This window comes from Bos indicus, chromosome 19 (genome assembly GCF_029378745.1).
Source record: "Bos indicus isolate NIAB-ARS_2022 breed Sahiwal x Tharparkar chromosome 19, NIAB-ARS_B.indTharparkar_mat_pri_1.0, whole genome shotgun sequence".
In the NCBI taxonomy this organism is placed as follows: domain Eukaryota; kingdom Metazoa; phylum Chordata; class Mammalia; order Artiodactyla; family Bovidae; genus Bos; species Bos indicus.
The window spans coordinates 63,237,613-63,263,506 of NC_091778.1; the positions used below are offsets into that span (position 1 = coordinate 63,237,613).

Here is a 25,894-nt window from a genome sequence, read left to right on the forward strand (position 1 = left end):
GACCCCAGTCTCAGGGGATGTGTCTGAGGCTGCATTTTCCGAGCAGGGGGTTACTTGGCTTGTCTGTGCCAAGGGATGGGGGAGGAAACGCGTGGAGGTTAGTGGGGCTGAAGCCCCTCGCCCCACACAGGTCGCCACCTGGCACAGCCCAGGTGTCTGGGGCACTTACACACGGTGGTCCTTGCAGAGTGGACATCCCAACCAAGATGCGGGTGGAGCGCTGGGCCTTCAACTTCAGCGAGCTGATCCGGGACCCCAAGGGTCGGCAGAGCTTCCAGCACTTTCTCAGGAAGGAGTTCAGTGGTGGGTCTTTGATTTTTTTTCTTAATAGAAGCATTTGCTTTTGGAGACACTCCTGGACATCTAGCCTGGGGCCGGAGGATGCTGGCAGGTGTGTTCAGGGCTCTGCTCCGGCCAACTCTTGGTGGGAGCTTTCCAGACTTGCCCCTTCTTGGGCTCCCTGGTAGGGGGGTCGCTTTGCTCACGGAAGCTGTGTGAGCTGTGACTCTCCTCCCCAGCACCCCGTCCCCTTTGGCTGCTGGCACCTGCTCACCCTGAGCCCCAGGGTCACCCAGCCACCAGCTCCCAAGTCTGCTGCCGCCATGCGCCTGGCTTCCTTCAGCACAGGGCGCCCTGGCTGCCGATTAAGCTCGCCTGGACCCCATCCCCAGTGCGTCCTTTCCAATTGGTTTGGGGTGGACTCTCTCAAGTTTTGATAACTCCCCGAGTGACTGTAACGTGTGGCCCCGATCAAGGACCACATCTCAGCTCCCAGTCTGCTTCCTTAGAAGGTGCAGCTTCAGTGGAGTGGGGGGGCTGGGGGGTCTAACACCTGATGACCTGAGGTGGAGCTGACACAGTAACGATAGACACAAAGGGAAAGTGTTGGTCACTCAGTCGTGTCCGACTCTTCACGACCCCGTGGACTGTAGCCCACCAGGCTCCTCTGTCCATGGAATTCTCCAGGCGAGAATACTGGAGTGGGTTGCCATTTCTTTCTCCTGGGGATCTACCTGGCCCAGAGGTGGAACCTACGTCTCCTGCATTGCAGGTGGATCCTTTACCATCTGAGCCGCCGGGGACATATGGACATAAAGTGCACCCTTGAATCGTCCTGAAACCGTCCCTCCCCCTCCTGCCCCCAGTCCATGAAAAAGCTGTCTTCCGTGAAGTGGGTCCCTGGTAGTGAAAGGCTGGGGGCCACTGGTAGGCCCGCGCTTCATGTCCCGGCCTTGGGGGCCCTGCAACCTCACAGATACGGCGTGCAGGGAGGCACCCGGGAAAAGCGGAGGCCAGACTGGGGCCACATCCCGCCAGTGGAGCATTCCGTGGGCTTCACCGCCTGCCCTGAAATCCTGGCTTTCCCGCCAAGTCCCCAACCCCGGGGCACCCCTGCCCCTCCCTTGCTCCCCGAGACCCGCTGGCCTGTGAGTTGCATCTGAAACTACCCACCGGGACGTGCCATGAGCCTGTTTGCCTGCCTGATGTGGCAACTTACGTTCTAATAGGGATTCTGGAAAAGCCTTTTCTCTGACTAAGCCTGATTGCCAGGATGTAATAAACCCAGAGATGGGGAGGGGGCTGCTTCAGGCCAGAAGCACCGGGTGAGGAAGTGGGCTGGGCGCCATCTCGTGGCCCCCTGACGAACCACAGCCTGAGTTTATCCCATCAGTGAGAATTCGTCTCTATGATTCCCTGGCTGTTATTTTGAAAAAGAGCGCTATTGATGATCTCTGGATGACATTGCCACGGCTTCTGATACAGGCAGAACAAGTAATCAGTCCATTTCATGAAAATTTTAAAAATCGAGACATGCTGCTCATGTTGTAAATTTGGACCATATAACCCACCTGCCCTTTCACAGTGTGCAGGTCAGCGCTCTGTATTAGACTCACAGACGTGCACAGCAGCACCACCGTGTTAACTCTAGAACGTTGTCAGCGCCCCCCAAAAGGAACCCCAACCCACGGGAGCCGTTCCCTATTCCTCTGTCTGCCTCTCCCCCCACAGCCCCCTGCCCAGTCCTGGGCAACCACTGATGTTCCTTCCATTTTCACGGATTTGCCTGTTTGGGACATTTTCTATACATGGAATCATACGGTATGTGGCTCGCTGTCTTCTTTCACTCAGGAGAGTATTTTGCAAGCCTTTCCGTGTTGGAGCCTGTAATCATGCTTCATCCTTTTTAATGGCCGAATAGTATTCCATTCGGGCTTCCTTGGTGGCTCAGCAGCAAAAATCTGCCTGCCAATACAGGAGACGTGGGTTTGATCCCTGGGTCAGAAGATCCCCTGAAGAAGGAAATAGCCATGAACTCCATCTAGTATTCTTGCCTGGAAAATCCCATGGACAGAGGAGGCTGGTGGGCTACCGTCCGTGGGGTTGCAAAGGAGTTGGACACGACTGAGCGACTGAACGACAGCAGTGTTCCGTTCTGTGCAGGCGCCCAGCCTCAGGTGGTAGGCGTTCGGGTCGTTTCCGCTTCTTGGCTGTTACGAGTAGTACTGCTGTGAACATCCATGTACACACTTCCGTGTGCTCACTTATTTACACTGGTAAAATATCCATAAGGCTGCCATTGTAACCATTCTCAGTGTCGAGTTCAGTGACACTGTCACACCACCCGTCTCCAGAACCTTATAATCTTTCCAAACTGAAAATGTCCCCTTTAAACACGAACTCCCATCCCCTGGAAGCCGTTCTGCTTCCTCTGGGCCTGAGTGCTCGGGGGCCTCGAATACATGGAATCGTACGGTATTTGTTCCTTTGTGTCTGGCTGGTTTCACTTGGCACCACTTTCTTCAGGGTTCACGCCGCTGTGACCTGTGCCAGGATCCCCTCCCTCTCTGGGCTGAGTGGCGCTCATTGCGTGCGTGCATCACGTGTGTTTGCTCTTGTGCTGGCGAACATTTGGGTGGTTTCCACCTTTTGACTTTTGTGAACAATTGTGCATTTAATTTTACTCCTAAGCAATGAACTGTCTTTTGCTGTGGGCAAGGTGGTGTCCAGGGCCCTTGATGTAAAGCCAGTGGCTGTCACTCAAGAGCATCCTGGCCTGTCTGCTCCTGCGGGTGGTCTTGGTCCTAAGGACTCCCTGGATTTTATGCCAAAGAGGAAGGGTATAACTCTATAGAATTCTATAGAATTCTAATCCTATAGAATTAGGGGACAGAGTCAACTCGCTTAGGCTCCTACAGCCTTCTCTGGTCTGAAATGCCCGGGAGGCTTCCAGGGAACAAGGAAACGGAGCAGAGGGATGGGGTGGTACACTTCCCTACGTGGTGGTGTTCCGTGACTCACCCCCCCACACACGCACACCCGTGCCCACACGCACACACGCAGGCTCCTGCTTCCCGCTGCTGTGCCTCCTGTATTCTCTCAGGCGACACTGCCACCTGGGGCGATGCACCCGGTGTCACACTCCCGGGCGCGGGGGCACCGGGTGGAGAGCCTTGAGCTGGAAGGACACAGGGGGCGACGCCCGGCTTTCCTTCTGGGCCCAGAGGGGCAGGGTCTCTGGCTCAGGCGGCCCTGCGTTTGGTCCCCCGCGGCCAGGCCTTCCCGGAGGGTCAGTCCTTCAGGGTCGCGGCTTCAGCAGAGCATCTGTGAGGGGCTCTGGCGGCAACACGCGCTGCAAGGCTCTCAGAAGCGGGTCTCTGTGCACCAAGGGGGCACCGTCAGCATGCTCCCTGGCCTCGTGCCCTCTCCCGGGCCCTGGCCGGAGCACCCAGGAGCCTGCGGTCCCACCTCCACCCCCGCGCCCGCGGCCCAGGGCGGGAGCTATGCCCACTGACTGCTTCTCTTCTTTCCCTCTCTCCGCCTCCCATCCGGGTTCCCGTCTGGGTGTCCACGGCGTCTACCATCTGCCCCTCGCAGGGGAGAACCTGGGCTTCTGGGAAGCCTGTGAGGACCTGAAGTACGGCGATCAGTCCAAAGTCAAGGAGAAGGCGGAGGAGATTTACAAGTAAGCACGAGCCGTGCGGGTGCAGAGGCCCCCCACCTGGCTGGGCCCTGCCCTGCACTCGAGGTCAGACTGGACGGAGGCCCCATACGCCCCGTGTCGTGCCGTCAGTGCACCTCGTGTGTGGACGCCTCACCCCTGCTCTGGGGGGCTGGGGGTCACCCCACCCACTGTTTGCTCTCTAAGAGGTTGGGAATTCCTAAGTTAAGCATATTTCACATTCCCAGTGCTGGCAGGGAAGTCTTCTTGCTTCTAGGAAATGCTGCTTGACAACCTATTCAGATGCTTGAGTATTCTGGAAAAGGACCCCTTTCACCCCAGGGTCGGTGAGGGGTGAGTTATGTCTGCCAGCCCCTCTCTCCCGAGCAGCTGGGAAGATTCCATTCACTGACTTGGTTTGGCTACTTTCATTTTAAATTTAGTTTTGGCTGCACTACACAGCCTGTAGGATCTTAGTTCCCTGACCAGGGATGGAATTCACACCCCCTGCCGTCTTGCGGTCGCACAGAGTCGGACACAACTGAAGCAACTTAGCGGCAGCAGCAGCAGCAGAAGTAGGGAGTCTTCACCACTGGACCGCCACCGGGGAACTCCCTGTCTGGCTACTTTGGCTAACATTCTTCTCCCGGTCTCAGGCTGTTCCTGGCCCCCGGGGCGAGACGGTGGATAAACATAGACGGCAAGACCATGGACATCACGGTCAAGGGGCTGAAGCACCCCCACCGTTATGTGCTGGACGCGGCGCAGACCCACATCTACATGCTCATGAAGAAGGTAGGCAGGGTTGGCCGAGAGCGCCAGGAAGTCCTCCAGTCTCTGGGTCCCTGGATGCGGGGGAAGGGGGCGTGTGTGGTCATGGCCTTGCTGCTGTTGGGTGTAGATCTGTCAGCTGTGTCTCCCACCTGCAGCAGGGCTGGCCCCTCCCTGTGCTCCCGAGCCCTCTGGCCAGGGAGGAGCAGCTGCTGAGGCTCAAGCCCTCTCAGGTCTTCTCACTCTGCAGTTGAAGGGCTGTTCTGACATAGTGATGGCACCAACTTCCATTCCCACCGCGCGTGTGGGAGGGTTCCCTTCTCTCCACATCCTCTCCAGCGGTTTTTGCTTGCAGACTTCTTCATGGTGGCCGTTCTGACTGGTGTGAAGTGGCACCACATTGGGGTTTTGCTTTGCATTGCTCTGATAATTAGTGATGTTGAGCATCTTTTCCTGTGACTGTTTGGCCATCTGTCCGTTATGTCTTCTGCCCACAGTTCTCATGACTTTTGCTGTCACTGCTTAGTCTTTAGAATGGTACCATTTCAAGAAATTAAAATCAGTTCCCCATTGGTTGTTGAGAAATTCCCCCAGTTGTTGCTCTGGGCTTTCTCCTGTATTTGTTGGGACTGAAGTTTGCAGTTGGTTTGGGTGAGGCAGCATTCAGGAAGTGACTTCTCTGAACCTGCCCAGGGTCCCAGGAAATAGCCACACAAAGGAATCCGGGCTTCCCTGGTGGCTCAGACGGTAAAGAACCTGCCTGCAGTGCAGGAAACCCAGGTTTGATCCCTGGGTCAAGAAGATCCCCTGGAGAAGGAAATGGCAACCCACTCTAGTATTCTTGCTTGGAGAATCCCATGGACAGAGGAGCCTGGTGGGTTACAGTCCACGGGGTCACAAAGAGTCAGGTACGACTGAGTGAGTCAGCACAGCACTGTAAGTGATCAGGTGAAATGGATGCCGCCGGCCTGGGGACCACACTTGAGAACCGTGGCTTTCGATGCAGATCTGAATGCCTTGAGCACAAGGAAACAAATCCTTTCAACTCCCGTCTCGCTGCTGGGAGGAAGCTGGGAAAAAGGCAAGTGTATTCTTTTGACTGGACCCTTTCCTTCTTATAATTCTCATTTTTCTCTCGTTCCTGCCAGGACTCTTACGCTCGCTACTTAAAATCCCCAATCTATAAGGAGATGCTGGCCAAAGCGATTGAACCCCAGGGAACTACGAGGAAAAGGCAAGTAGAATGGGCTGAAATCGCTCACGGCCTGCTGTTTTGTTTACAGGGAAAGGAGGATCTTTTTCAGCCAAATGGCTATTATCAAGATATTTTCTGGATGAAAATATTGAGACTGGGAGGCATTCTTAGGGTCTGATCGCCTTATTGGCTTCATCACGCTCTGAAAGCATGCTGGCGAGACGCACATGGTCATTACTGCCAGTCAGTTTTGTTTTCCTAATGCTGGTTTGAAAGAGTTTTGATTATCAAATGGAATAATGACCTTTATTACAGATGGAAGCATTGCATTGGCCTTTTAACTGGCACACTTCTCCACTCCAAACTGGTGTTTAGGAATTAATTTAGCTACGTCCTGGTAACATCCTTTGTGATGGCTCAAGACTGTGGCGACAGGGGCAGATTGCTCCCAAAGAAAAATGCTGGACTTTCAGGGGAACGAACAGGGGAGCTATTCTTGCTGACCACAGGGGACTGCTTTTCATCAAGTCCCTCTGTTCCTTTATCCATGCTCACCTTCCTCACTGGAGATGCGAATGTCCCTCTGGCAGCCCTTGGGCAAAGGATAAAACGTCCTGAGGAGCAGTTTGAACTCTCTGGGGGCGAAAAAGAAAACGCTAGAGGGATTTAAGATTCAGAAGAGTAACCAAACAACAGCTTGAACAAAGATTTGGGACTTTGGCAGAGTTTCCCCAGCCCCAGGGCCTGTCCTTCCTGCACCCCCCCCACCCCCACCCCCGCCTCCCATAGATGCTTCCCATTTGTCAGCTCAGCCCCACGCCAGGCGCTTTTCCAGCGTCTCCAGTCAATCCAAAGGAGGGGGTGGTTGGACCAGAGCCTTCATCAGAGGAGCTTTAAAAGACCCCAAGTTGATTTCATTTTTGAGGATAACGGCCTTGCTATGAAAAGGAGAGAAAGGAGGTCTTGGTGGTGGGTAAGGACGGGAGTTCAGTGTCCCTGGGAATCGGAAAGCTTCTTTAAGCCACAAGAAACGGCCACAATAGCTCCAGACGTCCTGCCAGAAAGCAGTGGGGGAGGGAGGGGAGCGTCTTGTGCCTCTGTCCAGATGTTTTTAGGTTGGCACAGACCTGAGAAATCAGCTGGGGTCTCTTGTGGGGTGCCTGGGCTCTTGTCTGGGGTGGCGCTGGACCGCGGGTGCAGCGCTCGGCTTCAGGGTCGAGGACCGCGGTCTGGTGGTGCTGTCGGCGCTCTGGGTAGTAAGCGCACCCTGGGGACCCGGGAAGCCCGGCCGGTAGCTGTGCGGGGATGGCAGGGGCTGTGAGTGTGTCCCATGACTGTCAGGCGTGAGACAGTGCACGAAACGGAAGTTTTCCAGTGCAGGTTAAGTGGCGCTCCAAGCAGGCAGGGCTGGGGGTGGAGACCGAGCCTCGGGCACGGCTCACAGGTGGGGGCGTGGTTCCTCCCCCGGCGGATACGGAAGTTCCAGGGATTACATGCTCCCGACATTTGGAGAGCTCCTAGGCCTGAAGTCGCCCTTTGGGGCTGAAATGCTTCCCCAAGCCTGCTCACGGTCGCCTCCATCACATACCCGGAGCTGTGTCCTGGCCCCCGAGGTGATGGTGGACAGTGCGGTCTTGGCGCTGCGTGGGTGGAGTTGGTGGAAGAGGCAGACGGGTCGGCGCATGCGCACAGAGCCGCCAGCGCATCCCTGGTCCTCCAGCCCCTTCCCCTTCCTCTGCCGGTCCGGCCTCGCTCTGCGATGGCCTAGCACTTTCCTTCCTTACCAGAACCTTGACTTTTGAAAACAAATGCTCCAGTTCTCCCTGGGGGGCGAGAGCCCTTGGGCTTCCAGTACCCAGGCCCCCTTGTCCCTTTCTTTCCCGAAGAACCTCTAGGAAGCTAAGGGGACACGTTGGTTTCCAGACACTGTGGCGGGTGGTCTGTGCTTGGCGCTGCCCAAGCCCTCTGGCGGCCTCTAAGAGCTGATGGCAGCTGGGGCTCACTCAGGCCCCATCCTCCCGCGGCTGGGGGGCCTCCGAGTGTCCCCCTTAAGGTTCTCCGGGAGGATGAGGGGCCGCCAGAGGCCGGCCTCGCCCCGCCAGGTGTCCAGTGCTGCGCTCCGCCGACCACCCCCTTCTCCCTTCCAGCTCGAGCCTCCCGTTCATGCGGCGGCACCTGCGCTCCAGCCCCAGCCCCGTCATCCTCCGGCAGCTGGAAGAGGAAGCCAAGGCGCGGGAGGCGGCCACCACGGTGGACATCACCCAGGTCATGAGCAAGCTGGACCGCAGGAGCCAACTCAGAAAAGAGCCGCCTCCCAAATAAATCCACACTTGCTTCCTCCCGGGGTGGGGGAGGCAGGGCTGGAGGAGTCCTTTCTGCGTTCGTGGGGCGGTGGGCCGCTCGGGTTCACGCTGATTCCTCAGACCCCCGACCTGGGCTTCCCCCTACCCCTCCAGCTCGCCAGCGGCCTCAGGTGGGCAAAGGCGGGGGCTTGGGCACCTGTCTCCATAGCTGTGACATCTGCCTGCTTCCCTCCGGAGCCCTTGGGGTGAGAGCCAGAGAGAAAAGCCGCCTCCTGAACTGCCACTGGCTTTAGGACGTTCAGAAGGGCCCTCCCCACCCCTCCTCGTAGTTCTTTCAGGCAGGTTTGCTGTTTGTTTCCAGTGGCTTCAGGAAGCTCCTCCTCTAGTCTCTCCAAGTTAGACTTTGTCTCTAAAGCAGTTGGAGACCCGCCCCCCCGCCCTCCCCGCAAGGGGCTGCTTCAAGGTTCCTCGTCAAACCAGCCCAGAGCAGCTCTGCTGACACAGTTCTGTTGAGCCTGTTCTCAGTCCTGAGTTTTGAAGGCTGGCCGGGACTCTCCTTCGTTTTTGCCTCCTCTCCCCCTGTTACACGATGCCAGGGGAAATTAGTAGCTTGTAGGAATGAAGGACTCAGGCTGGAGGCCTCAGGATGGGTCCAGGTAACACGGAGCATCTTTCTGGACAAAGGATGAAGGTGCTGATGTCTTCATTAGTAGAAGGAGGGATGGTTGGAGGTCTGTGACATTTTCAAAGTGAGTCAGAGTCAAAGATAGTTCTCTTCGGGTTATTTTCTAGATGTTGGTGCTTCCCTTCTTTGTAGCTTTAGATTAGGTGAGCCTGTGGCGGGGCGGTACTCTCTGTTGTTCCCAGTCAGAGACCAGTTTACACTCTGAAAGAGCAACTAGACGCGCTTTGTTCCTCTCTCCTTTGAAGAATGCTGGAGTCTCCTATGGGAGGGGCACCTCAAGGAGGAATTCCAGGTGATGAACCTTTTGTAAACTCACCTGAGTGGGGGACAGTACCTCACCATGTGGAGTCTAATGCTTTAGATCTAATTAGTTCTGCATCAATGCATTATGTGAATGGATGGATGGATGAATTGATGAGTGGGTGGATGGATGGATGGAGGGATAAGTCGATGGATGAGTGGGCAGAGCCTTGGGTTTGGAGAAGGCCTCCTAGGCTTTGGTCCTCATTCTCCTGCTAACCAAGTAGTCTTCAGCAAGTCTCTTCACCTCTATGCTTTGTGATTTGTGAACTGAGGCACTGGGGCCAGATCCATGCTTCTTAGACCAGACTCAGTGAATTCCAGGAGGATACCCAGCCTGGGGCATCAGTTTTACTTGAAGATTTGGAATGGGAGGAAAGATAGATAATTTTTAAAATTTCACATTAAAATAATCATGAATATATTATGAATTAGACTGCAAGATGTACATGAATTTTTAAGATGAAATTTGAGACATCAAAGCCATCTCATGCCTGGCTGTGGCAGATTCAGGCTCTGCCCTCAGACTCCTGGGACAGCGTGGCTCCCCGGCTCTCCTGCTGTTTGTCCTACTTTAACGGGAAAGTTTGCGGAGCATGATCTGGAGGTATTTGCCACCCTTCGTAGTTACCGTGTGTGAGCTGAGTTTGTGCACCCAGCAGAGTGGGGGTGGCTGGTGGGCGTGTTGAGGTGCACCTTGAACCTTCAGGTCATGGAGTGTGTCTTGTTCATCTGTGACTCAACTGTTCACCTGCCCATTCCTCACTTGTGAGACATGTCTGCTTCACACGACTCTCGTCCTCCAGCAGAGTACTGGGTGCTCCAGGTCAGACACGTAGTAGGTCTGGCACAGATGCTGCTGGAAACCTCATGTCAGATACACAAGGACCCCACAATCCAAGCAGAGGCGTAGGCCTGTCAACAAAGTAGGTTATCGTTCTTTATTGGACACGTGAGCCCCATCTGAAGGAAGGCGGATGACAAATGTCTTCTGGATGGCAGCAGTTACACTCCACACGTCTTTGATTCTATTATTATTAGAGTAGAGTTAGGTTACATATTATGTTGGCTTCGTGTGTACGGCATAGTGATTCAGTGTTTTTATGGGTTGTACTCTTGTCTAAAGTTACTGTGAAGCCTTGGCCGTGCCCCCGTGCTGTGCATTATGCCCTGGCACCCGGCTTATTTTATACCCAGTAGTTTGTGCCTCTTAATCCACACCCACCGATGGATTTTAAACGCCTGCTTTGTGTGCGGGCCTGTGGTGGGGGCTCTGGCCCAGCTGCAAACGTGGACAGATGTCTTCTGCCCTCACGGGGCTGACGAGGGTGCGAGCGCATCCAGGCTGGGCAGTGCGCAACACCGACGTGCTGGGAGAACCTGGGGATGGAGAACTGTCTGGCCTGGGGACTCAAGGGGTCCACCGGGAAATTCTCATGTTCCGAAGGAAGAAACCACAGGTCCCTCCCCAGTTTTGAGGTTTTGGAAGCGTGTCTGCTTCTGGACTCCAGCCACGGGCCCCGCCCCTGCCGGCTTAGTCTCTGCTCTCCATCCCTGTTAGCCCCACAGGGCCTCTTTGACTCTCAATGATATAAAAACAGTATTTATCTGGACAATATTGTTGCTACATTTAAATTAGTATCATACTCCTTATTATGCCCTGTACTTAGGTACCTTCTCGATTCTGTTATTATCATATTTTAAACAGTCTGAGTTTCTCTACCCATATGGGGTGTATCTGATGCTAGAAGATAAGTTGTGCTACAGAGTGCCAGGGATGTCTCTGTAGAATTCCAGTGTGAAGCTTGGCTTTTAGAGAAGAGACTGCTTTTGTTGTGAGCGTTGAGTGGAAACACACGGGCTAGAGAGTCGAGTAGAGTGCTTTGGGAAATGCCCGGCGTGAGTGCTCGGCAGATGCTGGCTGCTGTGAGCGGCGTCACATCCACTGTTATTATTACTGTCCTCACTGTCATTCTCACCACCTCCACCAGCGTCATCACCACCAGCATCCCCTCCAGCGTCATCACCACCAGCATCCCCTCCACCAGTGTCACCATCGTCGTCCTCCCTGTCACCGCCATCCCTAGCAGCTTCACACTCTTGAAGCGCATGCTCCCTTGCATGTCCGTGTTGCCCAGTACAGTGACCTACCATTCTTTATTATTTAGGGCATTTAAAGCCCTGTTGACCCACACCGTCTTGCCTCTGTCCTCGCTGAGAATCTGGCCCTCCAGGGACCACTAGGATATATCCGAGGGGAGGAGAGCAGGGCGTCACAGTCCTGTGGCCTGTCCGCAGTTCCTGGGTGAGGGCTGACCAGCAGCAGGCAGTGACTGATCAGGCTGTGGTGGGAAGGCTGAGGCTGGGGTGGGCAGAGGAGATGACGGACAGAAGAAACAGGGAGTTGGCTCGTGTGGATTTTCCACCGTGGGGTCGAGTGTGCTCACTTGCTTTTGGGGACAGCGGAGATGGGGAGAGTGAGAGGGGGCGGGAAGGGGGGACTGGTGCAGAGCATGCAGCCCCGGAAGGTGGCCCCCTCCTCCCGCCTGCTCCCAGGAAGTGGCCGCAGGGTCTCCTCCAAATTCCCAGCTGGCTTCTGGACGGGACGTGAATGGCATCCTTGTACCATCTGCTTTGCCTTTCATGAAAGCCTGAGCTCGTGCTCTCATGTCAGCGGCCTGCTCCACGCCATCGCGTTCTCCTGGGAAAATAAACAGCACAAAGCGAAGCTGAGCTCGCCATCACTGTGTCTCTGTCGCATCATTTCTCTGCCATGTGCCTTGCACGTGCTGCTTTGCCATTTCACGCCCGCGGTGGGTGTGGCCTGGGCTGCCGGGGCTGTGGCGAGCGGGTATCGTGGTGGAAGCGGGCGGAAGAGGCATCTTGCTCGAGTGTCCAGGGCCTGTTGGGCTGTGTCCAGGGCTGCTCACCCAGAAGGAAGGACCTTCTCAGGACAGGTGAGTGAAGCCGGACGGGAGCTGCCTCTTTACCTGTCCTGTCGTTCACCCCGGGGAGGAGCAGGTGCTGGGGGAGGGGGGTGGGCTGCGGGAGAGCCCGGAGTCGGGTGGGGGTGCGTGCCATCAAGTCCCCTGGGTCAGGCTGCCTCATCTCCGTGGGCCTCAGTGTTTTAATCTGTGAAGTGGGGTCATAACAGGAGTTGATCACAGGCTTAATGAGTGAGGTTTAAGGTGATGCCCTGAGGTGCGGGTGTCCTCGGTGAACTGGAGGAAGGAGAACCTTGCTGCCCCACCCCCCGTCTCTCTGAACAAAGCCTGGTCTCAGTGTGGCGTATTGGCTCAGCACCCCAAGTCCTGCCCAAACCCTGTAGGCAACAGGCTGGCAATGTGGATCAGTAGGCAAGCAAGGGCTTTGAGGGTTACACGGACCTGGGGTCAGAGTCTCATTTGGTCACGGTAAGAGTTAACAATCGCGGAGTAGCAAGTTCGCACCAACGGCCACCATTTATGAGCTCGCGGTTGGCTGGGTGAGGCTTTGCAGGATTTCCGGGCACACCGTCAAGGTGTCTCGGGCTGTGTGAGTTCTCACTGGGGGCTCAGGAAGAGTCTGCTTCCAGGTTGTTGGAAGGATCCCAGCTCTTGTTGCAGGACCCAGGGCCCCATTTTTTGCTGGCTGCTCTCAGCTTCCAGAAGCCGCCCGAACTCCTTGCCACCTGCTCCCCACTCTCCATCTTCAAAACCAACCATAGAGAACCCTGGCTTGTTGGATTTTTATCACGAGCCTCTGACTTCTGTCTCTGGCTTCTAGACTCAGGATTGAAGGGTTCAGGTGAAGAGCTCAGTGTCACCAGAACGATTCAGAGTCACCTATGCCGTATCTCACGGCATGATCATGGGGGTGGCCGCCCAGCACGTTCACAGCTCACACCCATCCTGAGGTCTTAGTGGCCACCTTAAAGTTCTACATTCTGTAGTCACCGGCTTGCAGTGGGAGCCTGGGGATGGTCCCAATCCGCTCCATCCTCAATATTCTGGTCACTAAAACGGGGCAGTTGTAGATTCACAGGGAACTGGCACAGAGTAGGTCTTCATAACCCGCAGGGCCACATACCTGACAGTCACCTCCCAAACCCTCCATCACGGCCATTCCCTGCAGACTGTCCTGCAGGGGAGACGTGAGTCCCTGTAAGAGGCGGCGTCAGAAGCACAGGGCTCAGCTTCTCACACGACCTGGCTCTTGCTTACTTGCAAAGCAGTGCCCTCGGTGTTTGTGAGGCTTTGCCCCCCAACTCAGGTTCCCCTCCAGTGAGTCTGGGGTCTGCATTTATAACGGACACCCCGTGTGATGCTGACCTGTAAGCATCCATTGGGCATCACACATGTAAAATGTGGAGCCGGTGAGCCCAGTTGCAAAGCCTGCTGACCATCCCTGCGTTCCTGGGCTTGGCTCCTGGAAGCCTTAGCTTTCTCATCTGTAAAATGGGCATAGTAAGTGTTAGTTGCTCTGGAGGTACCTGCAATAATTCACATCAAGTTTGCAGCCCAGAAACTCAAATTTCTGAGCTTCTCAAGCATGTTAATAATAATCACGATGGTGATTAGTAGGCATAGTAACCCGGTGGCCCTGGGTCAGGGCCTTGGCTCTGGTTGGTAGGCCTGTCTGAGCAGTGGATCAGCATCGGTGGCTGCGAGCTGCTGTTTCAGAATCTTGCTTGAGCTTCAGGGAGCAAGTGGGAGAGGGTGGGGCCCCCCCCCCCCAAGGGCTGAGCCCCGGTGGTCTCCAGGCCTTGCTTTTCTTCTGAGGGCTGCTGGGAGTCTGCCCGCCCGCCCTTCCCTCTTCAGGCTGGGGCCCGCAGCCACCTTCCTTCGGCCCAGGCGATGCCCCCTCTGGGCCGTGGGGCTGTGATGGTTTCCCAGAGGACTTGTGCTTCCCTGAGGCCAGTCCTCTCTTGGAGGCAGATTTGGTCCACCTCTCCCGGGCACAGCCCAGGACCGGCCCAGCCCCCAGCCCGGACCGCACCGGGCTGCCAAGTGCTGCTCAGCTGCGGCGGCAGGCCCTGGGGGACACAAACCCAGCGGGGGAGAGGCGAGACAAGCGAGCTTCCCTGCCCAGGACTTGGATCCTGACGCCCCCATCTACTTGCACGGAGCTCTCGGGCTCCTTCAGCTGACCGGCCCCGGTTCCCCGCTCCTGCCCCGCTGGTCGGGGACCCAGGGCCAAAGCCGCCCAGGGCGGTTGCCTCAAGGAGCCGCCTTATCTGTATTTCCAGTCTCCTCCTCCCCCGGGGGCCCAGGCCCTGCTGCGGTGCCCATGGGAGGCGCAGGAGAGGGTGGCGGTGGATGAGAGTCGGGGCTCAGGACGCGGCGGCAGGTCTCAGGCCTGGAAGGGTCCGCACAAGCCAGGGCTCCTTGTCCCACCTCCAGTGCTCTGTGGAAAGGGTTTTACGTGCCTGCAGACCACAGGTGGCACCAAGGCAGGGCAGAGATAGGATGATGCTTGGTGGGTGGAGCCCGTGCTCCTGCAGAGTGGAGTTGATGGTCGAGGGGAAACCCCAGCCCGCAGCCAGCTCCCAGGCTTGGAGGAGCCTCCAGCTGTGCCCTGGGGAGGCGGCCAGGGCTTGGGGAAGCCTGTTCGAGGCTGTGCCATTCTCTCAGGGGGCTCGGGGCACCCCTCCCCGGTCCCCAGGGGCAACCGGACGGGCCTGGGCTCCAGCCTGGAGGGGGCAGCCCACGGTGGGGCCAGCTGTGCCCTCACTCCCCGTCTCTCTCCTTCTCTGCAGCCTGGCCAGCGGCTGGCTCCCAGCCCCCATCTGGCTGTGTACACCGGAACCTGCGCACCCCCCTCTCCCTCCAGCCCCTTCTCCCAAAGCTGCCGCTCCCCTGGAAGGCCCTTCCGCTCGCCCAGCCGCTTCATCCGGAGGCCCAGCAGCACCGTCTGTCCCTCACCCATCAGCGTGGCCCTGGAGGGCTCCCCGGGGTCCGAGCAGAGGCGGGAGACCGATGTGTCAGGGGCGGTCGGCGGGGCCTCCATGGATCAGCTCCGGCCCCGGGCCCAGCCCAAGGCGCATGTGCGCCTGTCCCTCGGGCGGTTCCTGAGACGAGGCTGTTTGGCTTCCCCGGTCTTCGCCCGGCTCTCCCCAAAGTGTCCCGCTGTGTCCCACGGCAAGGTGCAGCCCCTGGGGGATGCCAGCCGGCAGCTATCACGACCGAGGCCCCGGAGAGCAGCCAAGTAAGGATGGAGGGGGTAGTGTGTGTGTGTGTGCACGCGTGCTCATGGGGAGTGTGTGCACGCACATGGGGATTGTGTGTGTGCACATGAATTGTGTGTGTGCGCACACGGATTGTGTGTGCGTGCATGGGAGTGTGTGTGTGCACACGGGATTGTGTGTGTGCACACATGGGGAGTGTTTGTGTACACATGGGGATTGTGTGTACACGGGGATTGTGTGTGTGTGCACGAGATTGTGTGTGTGTGCACATGGGGATTCTGTGTGCACACATGGAGAATGTGTGTGTACATGGGGATTGTGTGCGTGTGTGCACACGGGGATTGTGTGTATGTGCACATGGGGATTGTGTGTATGTGCACACGGGATTGTGTGTGTGTGTGCACACAGGATTGTGTGTATGTGTGCACACGGGGATTGTGTGTGTGTGCACATGGGGATTTTGTGTGTGTGAACATGGGGAGTGTGTGCGTGCACATGGGATTGTGTGTGCACACGGGGATTATGTGTGCACACGGGGATTATGTGTGCACACGGGGATTGTGTGTGCACATGGGGATTGTGTGTGTGTGCACATGGGATTGTGTGTGTGCACATGGGGAGTGTGTGTGTGTGCACGGATTGTGTGTGTGTGCACATGGGGAGTGTGTGTGCACATGGGATTGTGTGTGTGCACACGGGGATTATGTGTGCACATGGGGAGTGTGTGTGTGTGCACATGGGATTGTGTGTGTGCACACGGGGATTATGTGTGCACATGGGGAGTGTGTGTGTGTGCACAGATTGTGTGCGTGTGCACATGGGGATTGTGTGTGTGTGTGTGCACATGAGGAGTGTGTGTGTGTGTGCGCGCGCACACAGGATTGTGTGTATGTGTGCACACGGGTGTCTGGTGAGGACCCAGGTTCTGTGGTCTGGGGTCTAGGGCCTGGGGGCTGGGCAGATGGAGGGTGGAGAGTGCCGGGTGAGGAGAAGGATTCTGGAAAGCAGACCCCATGGACAAACCTTTGACCTCCAGACCCTTTCCAGACTCAGCGCTGCCCTCTGCGGTCTTTCTAGGGGAAAGGAAAGTGAAGTGACGTTTAAGTAATTCAGCTGAGTCCGACTCTTTTCATCCCCTTGGACTATACAGTCCATGGGATTGTTTTTCTTTTCCATCTTTCCCCCTTTCTATTAACATGCTCTTCCAGGCTTCTCTGGTGGCTCAGTGGTAAAGAATCCACCCGCAATGCAGGAGACCCAGGTTCGATCCCTGGAGGAGGGAATGGATACCTGCTCCAGTATTCCAGCCTGGAGAATTCCATGGACTGAGGGGCCTGGTGGGCTACAGTCCATGGAGTCTCAAAGAGTCAGAAATGACTTAGTAACTAAACAACAACACAATCCTCTTCCACTCACCCTGCCCAACTAAAACCTTGGCCTAATGAGTTTGTTGCATTTTTAAAAGGTCCGGAAATTTCAGTGGCAGTGCTGGGACCCACAGGTGGTGCTGGGCCCTGGTCCCCTCCCCTGCCTTGGGGGCCCTCTCCTCCCCGACCCGCTCCTGCACACATCTGCCCTGGGGAGCACTCAGGGGGGCTACAGGGTGCTGACAGTGTACAGCCTCCATTCAGGGCTGGCCCCTGTTATCCCCACTATGGGCGGCAAAGCAAGAAGGACCTCTGAGAGCCCCCTGGCCGAGGCAGCTCTCTGGTGAAGAACAGGGGCTCCGGGGTGCACTTGAGGGCTCCGGGCTCCTGGGCAGAAAGAAGAGTTATGGACAGTGCAACACAAAGGCAGCCCCGCCTTTGTTTGGTCTTGGGGGAGACAGCGCGGAGCACCCCTCCACCCTCTGCTATGCTCCTGCGTTTTGGCCATGCGTGGTCTTGGAGACGGCGGCTCCGTGCTGAGGCCGTAGGTTGCCATGGATACCCAAGTCTCCAGCCTTGGCTGTGCTCTGTGCATCTGGGGTGGGGGGATTCAGGGGGAAAGAACTTGTCCGTTGATTCCTCCTGATGGGCTCTGCTGAGGGAACGCTCTAGTTTGTGGCCACAGCGGTCTTGGGGCTTTTGAAAACCTCTGTGCTCCGTGGCCACCACTTCATTAGAAGGCAGTTTAAAGGGGCTGAGGCCTGGGTCCTGGTATGTTCTACAGGAATATCTGGAATTCATCAAAACCGAAAAAACTGAAGCCCCTTGAAAAGGGAAATAAAGCGTTCCCTGAATTATCCTTGGTTCAGCAGGAAAACAGAGCCTCCCTCGACACCCAGTGAACGGGGTACCCCCCCCAGCCCCGAGCGGGTCACCGCACACACAGCTTCCAGAAAGGCGCCTGGGTCTGTGCCTCCTCGGGGGGTTGGGTGAGCTGGGTGTGGTGACCTTCTGTCTCCACACACTGCTCTGCTCATGTGTCTGAAGCTTTTTCCAGATCAAGATGGACGTGCCCATGGGAAGCGGGGCCTGTCTGATGGACTCGGAGGACCCGGGCCCCGGAGCACGAGGTGACCAGGCCACAGAAAAGGAGGTCATCTGCCCCTGGGAGAGCCCCACAGAGGGCCACGCTGGCTGAGCCTGGGGCCTTGGGCCAGGAAGTCGCTCCCACAGACTCTGCAGGATGGGGCCACAGGACCCGCTGTCTCTGGGACCAGAGTGCACGAAGATCACACGTGGGGGCCGGAGGGACAAGATGGGTGGACTCTGCAGAAGAGCGCTCTGGGTGGGTGCCCCGTGGCCAGCCTTTCCCTTGCCCCCATCTTTCCTCTTGTCATCAGAAGAAAGGCATGTGGACCAGAGGACTTGACTTGCTGCCTTAAAACCAATAAAAGGTTACCTTGTCTAAGTGTTTTTGGATCGGAATGCTAGCGTACATCTCGTTTTATAAGCTATCTGTGAGCTCTCGCCTGCTAAGTCCCTCCAGTCGTGTCCAACTCTTTTGCAACCCCATGGACTGTAGCCCCCCAGGTTCCTCTGTCCAGGGGATTCTCCAGGCAAGACTTCTGGAGTGGGTTGCCATGCTCTCCTCCAGGGGATCTTCCTGATCCAGGGATCAAACCCTGGATCTCCTGCATCTTCTGCATTGGCAGGTGGGTTCTTTACCACTGGTGCCCCCTGGGAGAAGGAAATGGCAACCCACTCCAGGGTTCTTGCCTGGAGAATTCCAGGAACAGGGGAGCCTGGTGGGCTGCCGTCTCTCGGGTTGCACAGAGTCGGACACGACTGAAGAGACTTAGCAGCAGCAGCCACCTGGGAAGCCCTTTATGAGATCTTATTTTATGCGATAAACTCAGGTCTTGGTTTTCCGCACCAAGGGAACTGAATCGCCTCCAAGAGCTCCCTGCTTGTATAATTGGTTTGTGCTTGATGCCCTCATCAACTGAGCTCCTCAGGGGGAGCTTGGGGCTGGGCCATCACACAGGAAGAGGGGGCTGGGAAAGACATCCTCCTGGAGTGCCAGGCTTGCTCAGATCCACCCAGAAGCAGAGGGCAAGGTGGGATGAGGTGGACCAGGGAACTGCTAGGGGAATAGCTGGAGAAAGGGGTGGGGCTCTCGGAACGCAGCGCAGGGCCGACCTTTGGGGAGGCGGGGGGCGGGGGCCCTGGATGGCGGAGCAGTGCCAGGACCGTCTTGGCGAGTTTGCCGGGGTGTCCTTGAGCCTGTGTCTTTCGAGCGTGGCTGTGCGTTTGGACCCCGCTGTAAGGGCGTTGGCTGGGAGCCTCCATGGGCGGCCTGACCGTGGCGTGGACACGCTGGGGCCGCTCCCAGAGGTTTGCGCCCCGGTCGCCCTTCGCTCCCAGCTCTTCTCCAGTTGTGAACTCAGCATGCTGGACAGAGCACCCCCACGGTGAGTCTCTGCAGGGCCCTGGGCAGCCAGCTGGACATCTCACTTGGTGGAATTCCTCTAGAGCCCTGGTTCTCAACCAGGACCCAACTTGTCACAGGGGACGTTGAGCAGTGTCCGGAGACATCTTCAGTTGCCATGGCTGGGGTGGGCCTGTGCTGGATGGGGGTGGGGGTTTCCTGAAGTCCAGTAGGCAGAGACCAAAGTGAAAGTGAAAGTCGCCCAGTCGTGTCTGACTCTTTGCGACCCCATGGACTGACTATACAGTCCGTGGAATTCTCTAGGCCAGAATACTGGAGTGGGTAGCTGTTCCCTGTTCCAGCGGATCTTCCAGACCCAGGGATCGAACCGGGGTCTCCTGCATTGCAGGCGGATTCTTTACCAACTGAGCCACCAGGGAAGGTGCTGCTAAGTGAACTACAATGTGGGACTGCCCCCACCCGCTCCTCGACAGAGGACGATGGGCTCTGAAGTCTCAGCTGCAGTGGAGGAAGCCGGAACAGAGGTCACAGGTCACTGCTTGTGTGCTGGACACTGCTGGTTTCTGCCCAAAGCCCTGAAGTGTTGCCCTAAAGGGTCCACTGGGATCATGCTTGAACTGGGCAGTGGGTTGAAATTAAGGGTTACGTGGTGAATAAAACATTTCTTAAAAGTTGCCTGGAGCCTTCCCTGGTGGACCAGAGCTTAAGGCTTCCCCTCCCAATGCAGGGGCTTCAGGTTCGATCCCTGGTCAGGGAGCGAGGATCCCACAGGCCTTGCAGCTCAAAAACCAAAACATAAAACAGAAGCAATACTGTAACAAATTCAATAAAGACTATAAGAATGGTCACATTAAAAAAAAAAAAAAAGCTTAAAAAAAAGATCCTGGAAGGTCCTTGTAGAAAAAAAGGTAAGTGGTTTGCCAAACCACTTATTATGTTCTTCACCTTTAATCCTCAGAATTCAAGAGCCTCTCACTTTTAACCTCAGACACTTACTTTATTTAGCCCACAAACACTGGGGCTGAGCCCTCGCTCTGCACACATCAGGAGACGAGTGGGGGCTGGTAGCTGTGTCCCCCAGACCTGGATCTACTGCCCTGAGGGAAACTCAGAGGCTTCAGCTCTGAAATAGCATCTCATTTCAGATTCTACAGAGTCCCCTCTCTTGGGCTCACAGGAGTCCCTCAGGAAGGGGAAGGGAAACTTTCTCCGAGAGAGTGAGCAGTCAGCCACGTTTCTTGGAAGGTGAGCAGGCCAATCCATTGAAATGGCCTTCCCCGGTGGCTCAGACGGTAAAGAATCTGCCTGCCATGCAAGAGACCTGTGTTTGGGCCCTGGGTCGGAAAGATCCCCTGGAGGAGGGCACAGTATCCCAGTCCTGTGTTCCTGCCTGGAGAGTCCCATGGACAGAGGAGCCTGGCGGGCTGCAGTCCACAGGGTCACGGCTGGATGTGTTTCATTGCAAAGCTGGTCTGAAAGGAGATGAGGGGCAAATCCACGTCCTCCCGGCAGCCAGTGTGTCTGGAGACGAGGAGAATCTCAGCACCGGGCTCGCACACTCGTGCCCCCAGGCACCCGGGGTCCTGCAGGGAACCCCGCCCAGCATCTGGTGATGGATGATGGACTCTGGTTGCCTGAGCTGAGCACGTGTGCATGCCAAGTGGCTTCAGCTGCGTCTGACTCTTTGCGACCCTAGGGACGGTCGCCTCCAGGGCCCTCTTCTGTCTCCTGAGTTGGCAGGTGGGCTTTTTACCACTAGTGCCGCCTGGGCAAGCCCCGCGCTAGGGGGAAGTGCAGTCACAGAGAACCCCAGGATGAAGGAAGGCAGTGGCCCACACGGGAAGGAATTTCTGTCTCCACCACATGCTGTTCAAAGGCAGGGAAGGCCCAGGGTGAGTGGCCTCCAGGGAAGAGAGACATTCAAGGGACTGGTATGGCTTTGTGCCAGCCCAGGGCGCCGGGGCCCTCAGGAGCCTACAGGCCGACCAGGGTAGGGGCGAGGGGACACAGGTCTCGGGCTCCTCGGCCTCAGAGGCCCTGCCCTGCACTCTGGGGACGGTCCCCTCCCAAGGCTTCACCAGAAGGGGGAGTCCCAGGCTCACGGATCCCCAGAGAGGCAGCTTTTCCTCCTGGGGACTTGAGACTGGAGTGAGAAGGAAGCGGGCCAGGAGGAAGGTCCTCTCCTGGTTGGAAAGCCAGAGAGGCGGATGCGGGGGGCGAAAGGGACCGGGCCTCCCCCTGTGCTCAGAGCCTCCGGAGCCGCTGAGCTGCAGGCTGATGGTGGCCTGTGGGGGTCTCCTGGCTGCTGCGTCCTGGGGGCTACCGGGGGGCTGGGCCATTTCTAGTGGCTTTGGTGAGTGTTGAGACTCTGCAGAAAAACTCCCAAAGGAAGAAAACTCCCTCCTCAGCCTGTGGACCATGGCCAAGAGGATCCCTCACGTGGAAGGTCATCTCTGCGTGTCCACCCCCGGCTTCCGGACGCAAACTGATTAACTCGCTTCCTCTGTCCCTGCAGGTTGCCCAGATGGCGCTGGCGATCAAGAACCCACCTGCCAAGCAGGAGAGGTGAGAGACAGGTCTGATCCTGGGTCGGGAAGATCCCCTGGAGAAGGAAGTGGCAGCCCACTCCAGGATTCTTGCCTGGAGAATCCCGTGGACAGAGGAGCCTGGTGGGCTACAGCCCATGGGGTCACAAGAGTCGGACACGACTGAGCGCACCCACACGCGTCTTTCCCTGCTCAGCCTGAGCGGCTCATCAGCTCCCTCGTCGGGCAGGTGAGGCTGGAGGCTGGGCCAGGCTGAGGCACCTGGACGGGGGCTGATGCACCGGGCAGTTAGCAGAGTCGGGGCTCTTGGCATCTTTGCGTGGACGCAGAAGACAGAAAGGTCCAGGTTCCTGGAGAACAGAGAAGTGAGGAGCTGCTTCCCTCCTTCTCTGGGGGTTCGGCCCTGAGGCTGCTGACGCCCCCACGCCCTCTCTGAGAGTGAAGTCTGACTGGAGACGTGCATGTGGTCCAAGCATCACACCCATCAGGTCTCAGCGTGTCAGCTGCCAGGTCGGGTCATCCTGACTGCAGAGAATGATTCAGGCCCCTCAGGTCCACTGGGACCCTTGTGGTGGGAAGACCCACCCAGGAGAGGCTGGCTCCAGGGTTGCCGAAATCAGAGAAGCGGGTTCTGCCGATGACTGCTTAAAATTCATGTTGCCATGGCAGCGTGGCATTAGGCCACGGGTGATCCGGCTGCAGGGAGCTTTCATCTCGGGGAAGGCAGGGTTTCTTTTGCTCTTGAGCTGGCTCCAAGGGGACACTGCCTTGGGGTCAAGCTTTGCTTTGCTCCTGAGCCTGGGGATTGTCCCAGCAGTGGACAGCTGGGAACGGGAAGACAAAGAAGGAGGCTCTCAGAAGTCGGCTAAGCCCAGACACTGTGATTCTGGTCGGGGGGAGTTGGCTTGAAACCCTCCGGGCAAGAGATTTGAGTCTGAAGAGAGAGCAGTTGAACGGTCTGTAACAAGGGACGCGTCTGCACTGCTCTGCTTGAGAGGGAAGCACCAATGAGGAGGTTTGTGTGTATTTAGCAGCAGAGCCAAGGAAGAGCGTGGTTTATCTCCAGATGTGGCCTGGCTCAGCTAGTCCTAACAACCTGAGTAATTTAAGGGTTCGTTGAACAGCCGTCATGAGGACTTACTGTGTGGTTGGCGCGGGAAGATGCAAGAATGAGTCACGTGGCTTAAACCCTTAAGGACTCGCTGGGTAGTCAGGTCACTAAAGACAGTGAAAGCATTAGCTGCTCAGTCGTGTCCGACTCTGCGACCCCATGGACCGTAGCCCACCAGACTCCTCTGTCCGTGGGATTTCCCAGGCAGGATACTGGAGTGGATTGCCATTCTCTTCTCCAGGGATCTTCCTGACCCAGGGGTTGAACCTGGGTCTCCTGCATTGCTGGCAGATTCTTTACGGTCTAACCCCCCGGGGAAGGCCCAGGGCACTGAAATCTGTGTTAAAATGGTGTACGCTGCTGTCTACAGACCAGATAGCTAGTGAGAGCCTGCTGTATGGCACAGGGGACTCTCCTCAACACTGTGGTGACCTCAGTGGGAAGGAAATCCAAGAAAAGAGAGGATACGTGTACAGCCAATGCACTTTGCTGTACGGCAGAAACAAACACGACATTGTAAAGCAACTCTACTCCAATAAAGATTTTTTTAAATGAGGCAAAGCAGCATGTGCTCGACTGCCTAGAGACTTCAGAGAAGGGAGAATCACCCCATCGGTGCCCTCGGGGTTTTCACAGGTGAGTCTAGGTTGAGCCTCAGTTGATGGGAGGAAGAGGAGGAGAGCATCCCAGTTGGAAGGACCACAAGGACAAGCGGGCGGCCGCAGGATAGAGGGGGCAGCGTCTGGGAATGACCAAGGGTCCGGTTCACTAAAGGGCCAGGAGGAGGTGGTGCTGCGACATAGGCTGACCCCAGAGCTGCGTTCAGGAGGATGGGCTTAACTCAATGGGCAACAGGGGGTCATAGAGCCTGAGCACGTCTGATCAGAGTCACACTTTGGAAGAATATGTCTGGGGACAGAGTTTGGGATGATGGAGCCACAGTGAGCTTGTGAGACCTCCATAGGGCTCGAGGGGTAAGGGGACCTCATGAGGCTGACGGCAAGGGGGTTTGAAGGGACAGAACAGCCAGAGGTCAAACAGGCCTGGGCACGTCGAAAGGGGCCAGAAGACGTTGGGGGCGAAGGCGGCTGAGACGGGGAGCCCGGTGCATCAGAGAGCGCAGCTGCTCTCCAATGGGCCAGGAGACCAAGAGGAGGACGCGGGTGGGGGAGATAATGCATGACGCTGAGTCTGAAGATTCCCGAGGGGCGCTAGCAGAGGAGCTGGAAGGGCCAGGTAGCCCTCGTGGGCATCCTTAGACACAACAGGGGCGCTGAAGACCTGGTGTTCGAGAGCAGATTGGCAGGCAGGGCAGGGGGAGATGGGAGGGAGGTTCAGGAGCAGAGCCCGGGGTTGGGGGAGTGAGTGAGGAGGAGCTGGAGGAGCGTGGGGGGCCAGCTGGAGACCACGGGTGCAGGCTGGCAGTGCCAGGGTGGCTGTGAGCTGATGTCTTCTTGGGCAAATGCCTCAGCCCCCCCACTTACTTCTGTGTCTGTGTGTCTGACCGTGGGGGAGAAAGACAGTGGGGTGATCTGAGAGAGTAGCTTGAAACACACATATAGCACGTGTAAAGTAGAAAGCTGGGGAAATCTGCCGTCTGACACAGGAGCCCGCAGCCGGGGCTCTGTGATGGCCTCGAGAGTGGGGAGGGGAGGGAGGTGGGGGAGGCTTGGAGGGGGAACACGTGTGTGCCTAGGCTGATTCATGGTGATGTGTGCAGAAACCATCACAGTATTGGAAAGTGATTATTCTCCAGCTAAGAATAAAATTAAACAAAACAAAAATGTGTCCTTTGGTCCTGGAGGCTGACTCTACATATCTGGCCTCCTAAGTCACATTTCTGGTGACTTTCCACCCTTTCTTCTTTTCCCTAAGACACAGTTGAAATTCCCTGGTATTATTATTCTGTACAGTCATAGAAAAAATGCTCAGTCCTCAAACTGAGGACTGAGCATTTCTCCTCACTCACCTGACTCACACTGTGTGACCGGTTACTGCTGTCGCTCAGCCCTGCCTGACTCTGTGGCCCCATGGATGGCAGCACGCCGGGCTTCCCTGTCCTTCCCTATCTCACAGAGTTTGCTCACATTCATTTTTTTAATCCCATAGATGCCGTGAATCATGTGACCAATCCAGGCTGTCTCAGCCCTGGCTTCTGGGGAAATCAGAGCCACGTCTTCTGTAAAAATGCAGTGTGTCTGAGCCGTACAGCGTGTGCTGTGTGAACAGAGAAAAAAGGGAAGGAGACGAGCTGGCGCGTCAACAGCAATAACACTGCTGTGTTTCCTAAAAGCAGACCCTGAGATGAAGACGCGCGTGCCGGTCACACCTGATGAGCGCTTCCGGGAGGGCCTGGTCAGGGATGGGGAGGCCGGGCGGGGAGGCGGGAGGGCCTGGTCAGGGATGGGGAGGCCGGGCGGGGAGGCGGGAGGGCCTGGTCAGGGATGGGGAGGCCGGGCGGGGGGGCGGAAGAAGCCACGCCAGAACGTGCTCTCGGGACACAGCCTCTGCCCGCAGGGGACTCTGGCGTGAATCTGGCATGTATGTTGCGCCTTGGCACGTTTTCTATGACTTCACGTACAGTCTGCCCACCTGCCTCTCCCTTTCTGCACATTTGGGCGAAGCAGCTCCAGGACCTGAGAGGAGCCCTTCAGGGGCGTCACAGGTGCTGGTGGTTAGGAGCACAACCACACTGAGCCTGGAAGAGGAGCTGCAGAAACAGCCGCAGGGGTCCGTGGGGCCTCGCTGCTGCTCCAGGGCCCACTGCCCAGCGGTCGTTTCTGAGAAGCAAGCTGACGTGTGATGATGACGCCTTTTGTACACTTCGGCAATGTTCATTTCTGCGTGTTAAGGATACATTATTTTAGAACTGGAATAAAGACTAAAGTAAAATGTTAAAGCATCTCGTCACTATTCTCCTCTATCCATTAGCCTGTTTTCTTTCCCTCTTTGATAAACTCCCTTTAAAGAACATTTAAGATAAATTTAAGATAAGTTTTATTTATCTTTCTTATTAAAAGTGGTACAGGGACTTCCCTGGTTGCCCAGTGGTCATGGCTTT

At 56.7% G+C, this 25,894-nt stretch overlaps 1 protein-coding gene and 1 long non-coding RNA gene across 9 annotated transcripts in view; both read left to right on the forward strand.

Annotated features, from left to right (window-relative positions):
- RGS9 (regulator of G protein signaling 9) overlaps positions 1 to 18,195 on the forward strand; it is a 60,794-nt gene extending 42,599 nt beyond the window's left edge. For 4 of the 7 annotated variants that reach the window (XM_070774226.1, XM_070774222.1, XM_019980532.2 and 1 more), the window contains 7 exons: positions 188 to 303; positions 3,877 to 3,964; positions 4,597 to 4,735; positions 5,860 to 5,945; positions 8,054 to 8,171; positions 14,932 to 15,380; positions 17,775 to 18,195. In XM_070774226.1, the coding sequence (XP_070630327.1) occupies positions 188 to 303; positions 3,877 to 3,964; positions 4,597 to 4,735; positions 5,860 to 5,945; positions 8,054 to 8,171; positions 14,932 to 15,380; positions 17,775 to 17,925 (1,147 nt within the window). In that variant the 3' untranslated portion in view covers positions 17,926 to 18,195. Of the gene's footprint in view, positions 1 to 187; positions 304 to 3,876; positions 3,965 to 4,596; positions 4,736 to 5,859; positions 5,946 to 8,053; positions 8,172 to 14,931; positions 15,381 to 17,511; positions 17,693 to 17,774 lie in introns of all 7 variants that reach the window. The other 3 variants (XR_011562210.1, XM_070774224.1, XM_070774225.1) reach the window with 3 other exon arrangements.
- Positions 18,196 to 21,347: 3,152 nt separating this feature from the next.
- On the forward strand, positions 21,348 to 25,035 carry LOC139177775 (uncharacterized). 2 transcript variants are annotated; one of them, XR_011562259.1, is made up of 3 exons: positions 21,348 to 21,529; positions 21,692 to 21,951; positions 24,943 to 25,035. It is a non-coding gene; the product is annotated as an uncharacterized lncRNA (long non-coding RNA). The 2 variants fall into 2 exon arrangements; XR_011562260.1 differs by having other exon boundaries at positions 21,692 to 21,741.
- The last annotated feature ends 859 nt before the right edge of the window (positions 25,036 to 25,894 follow it).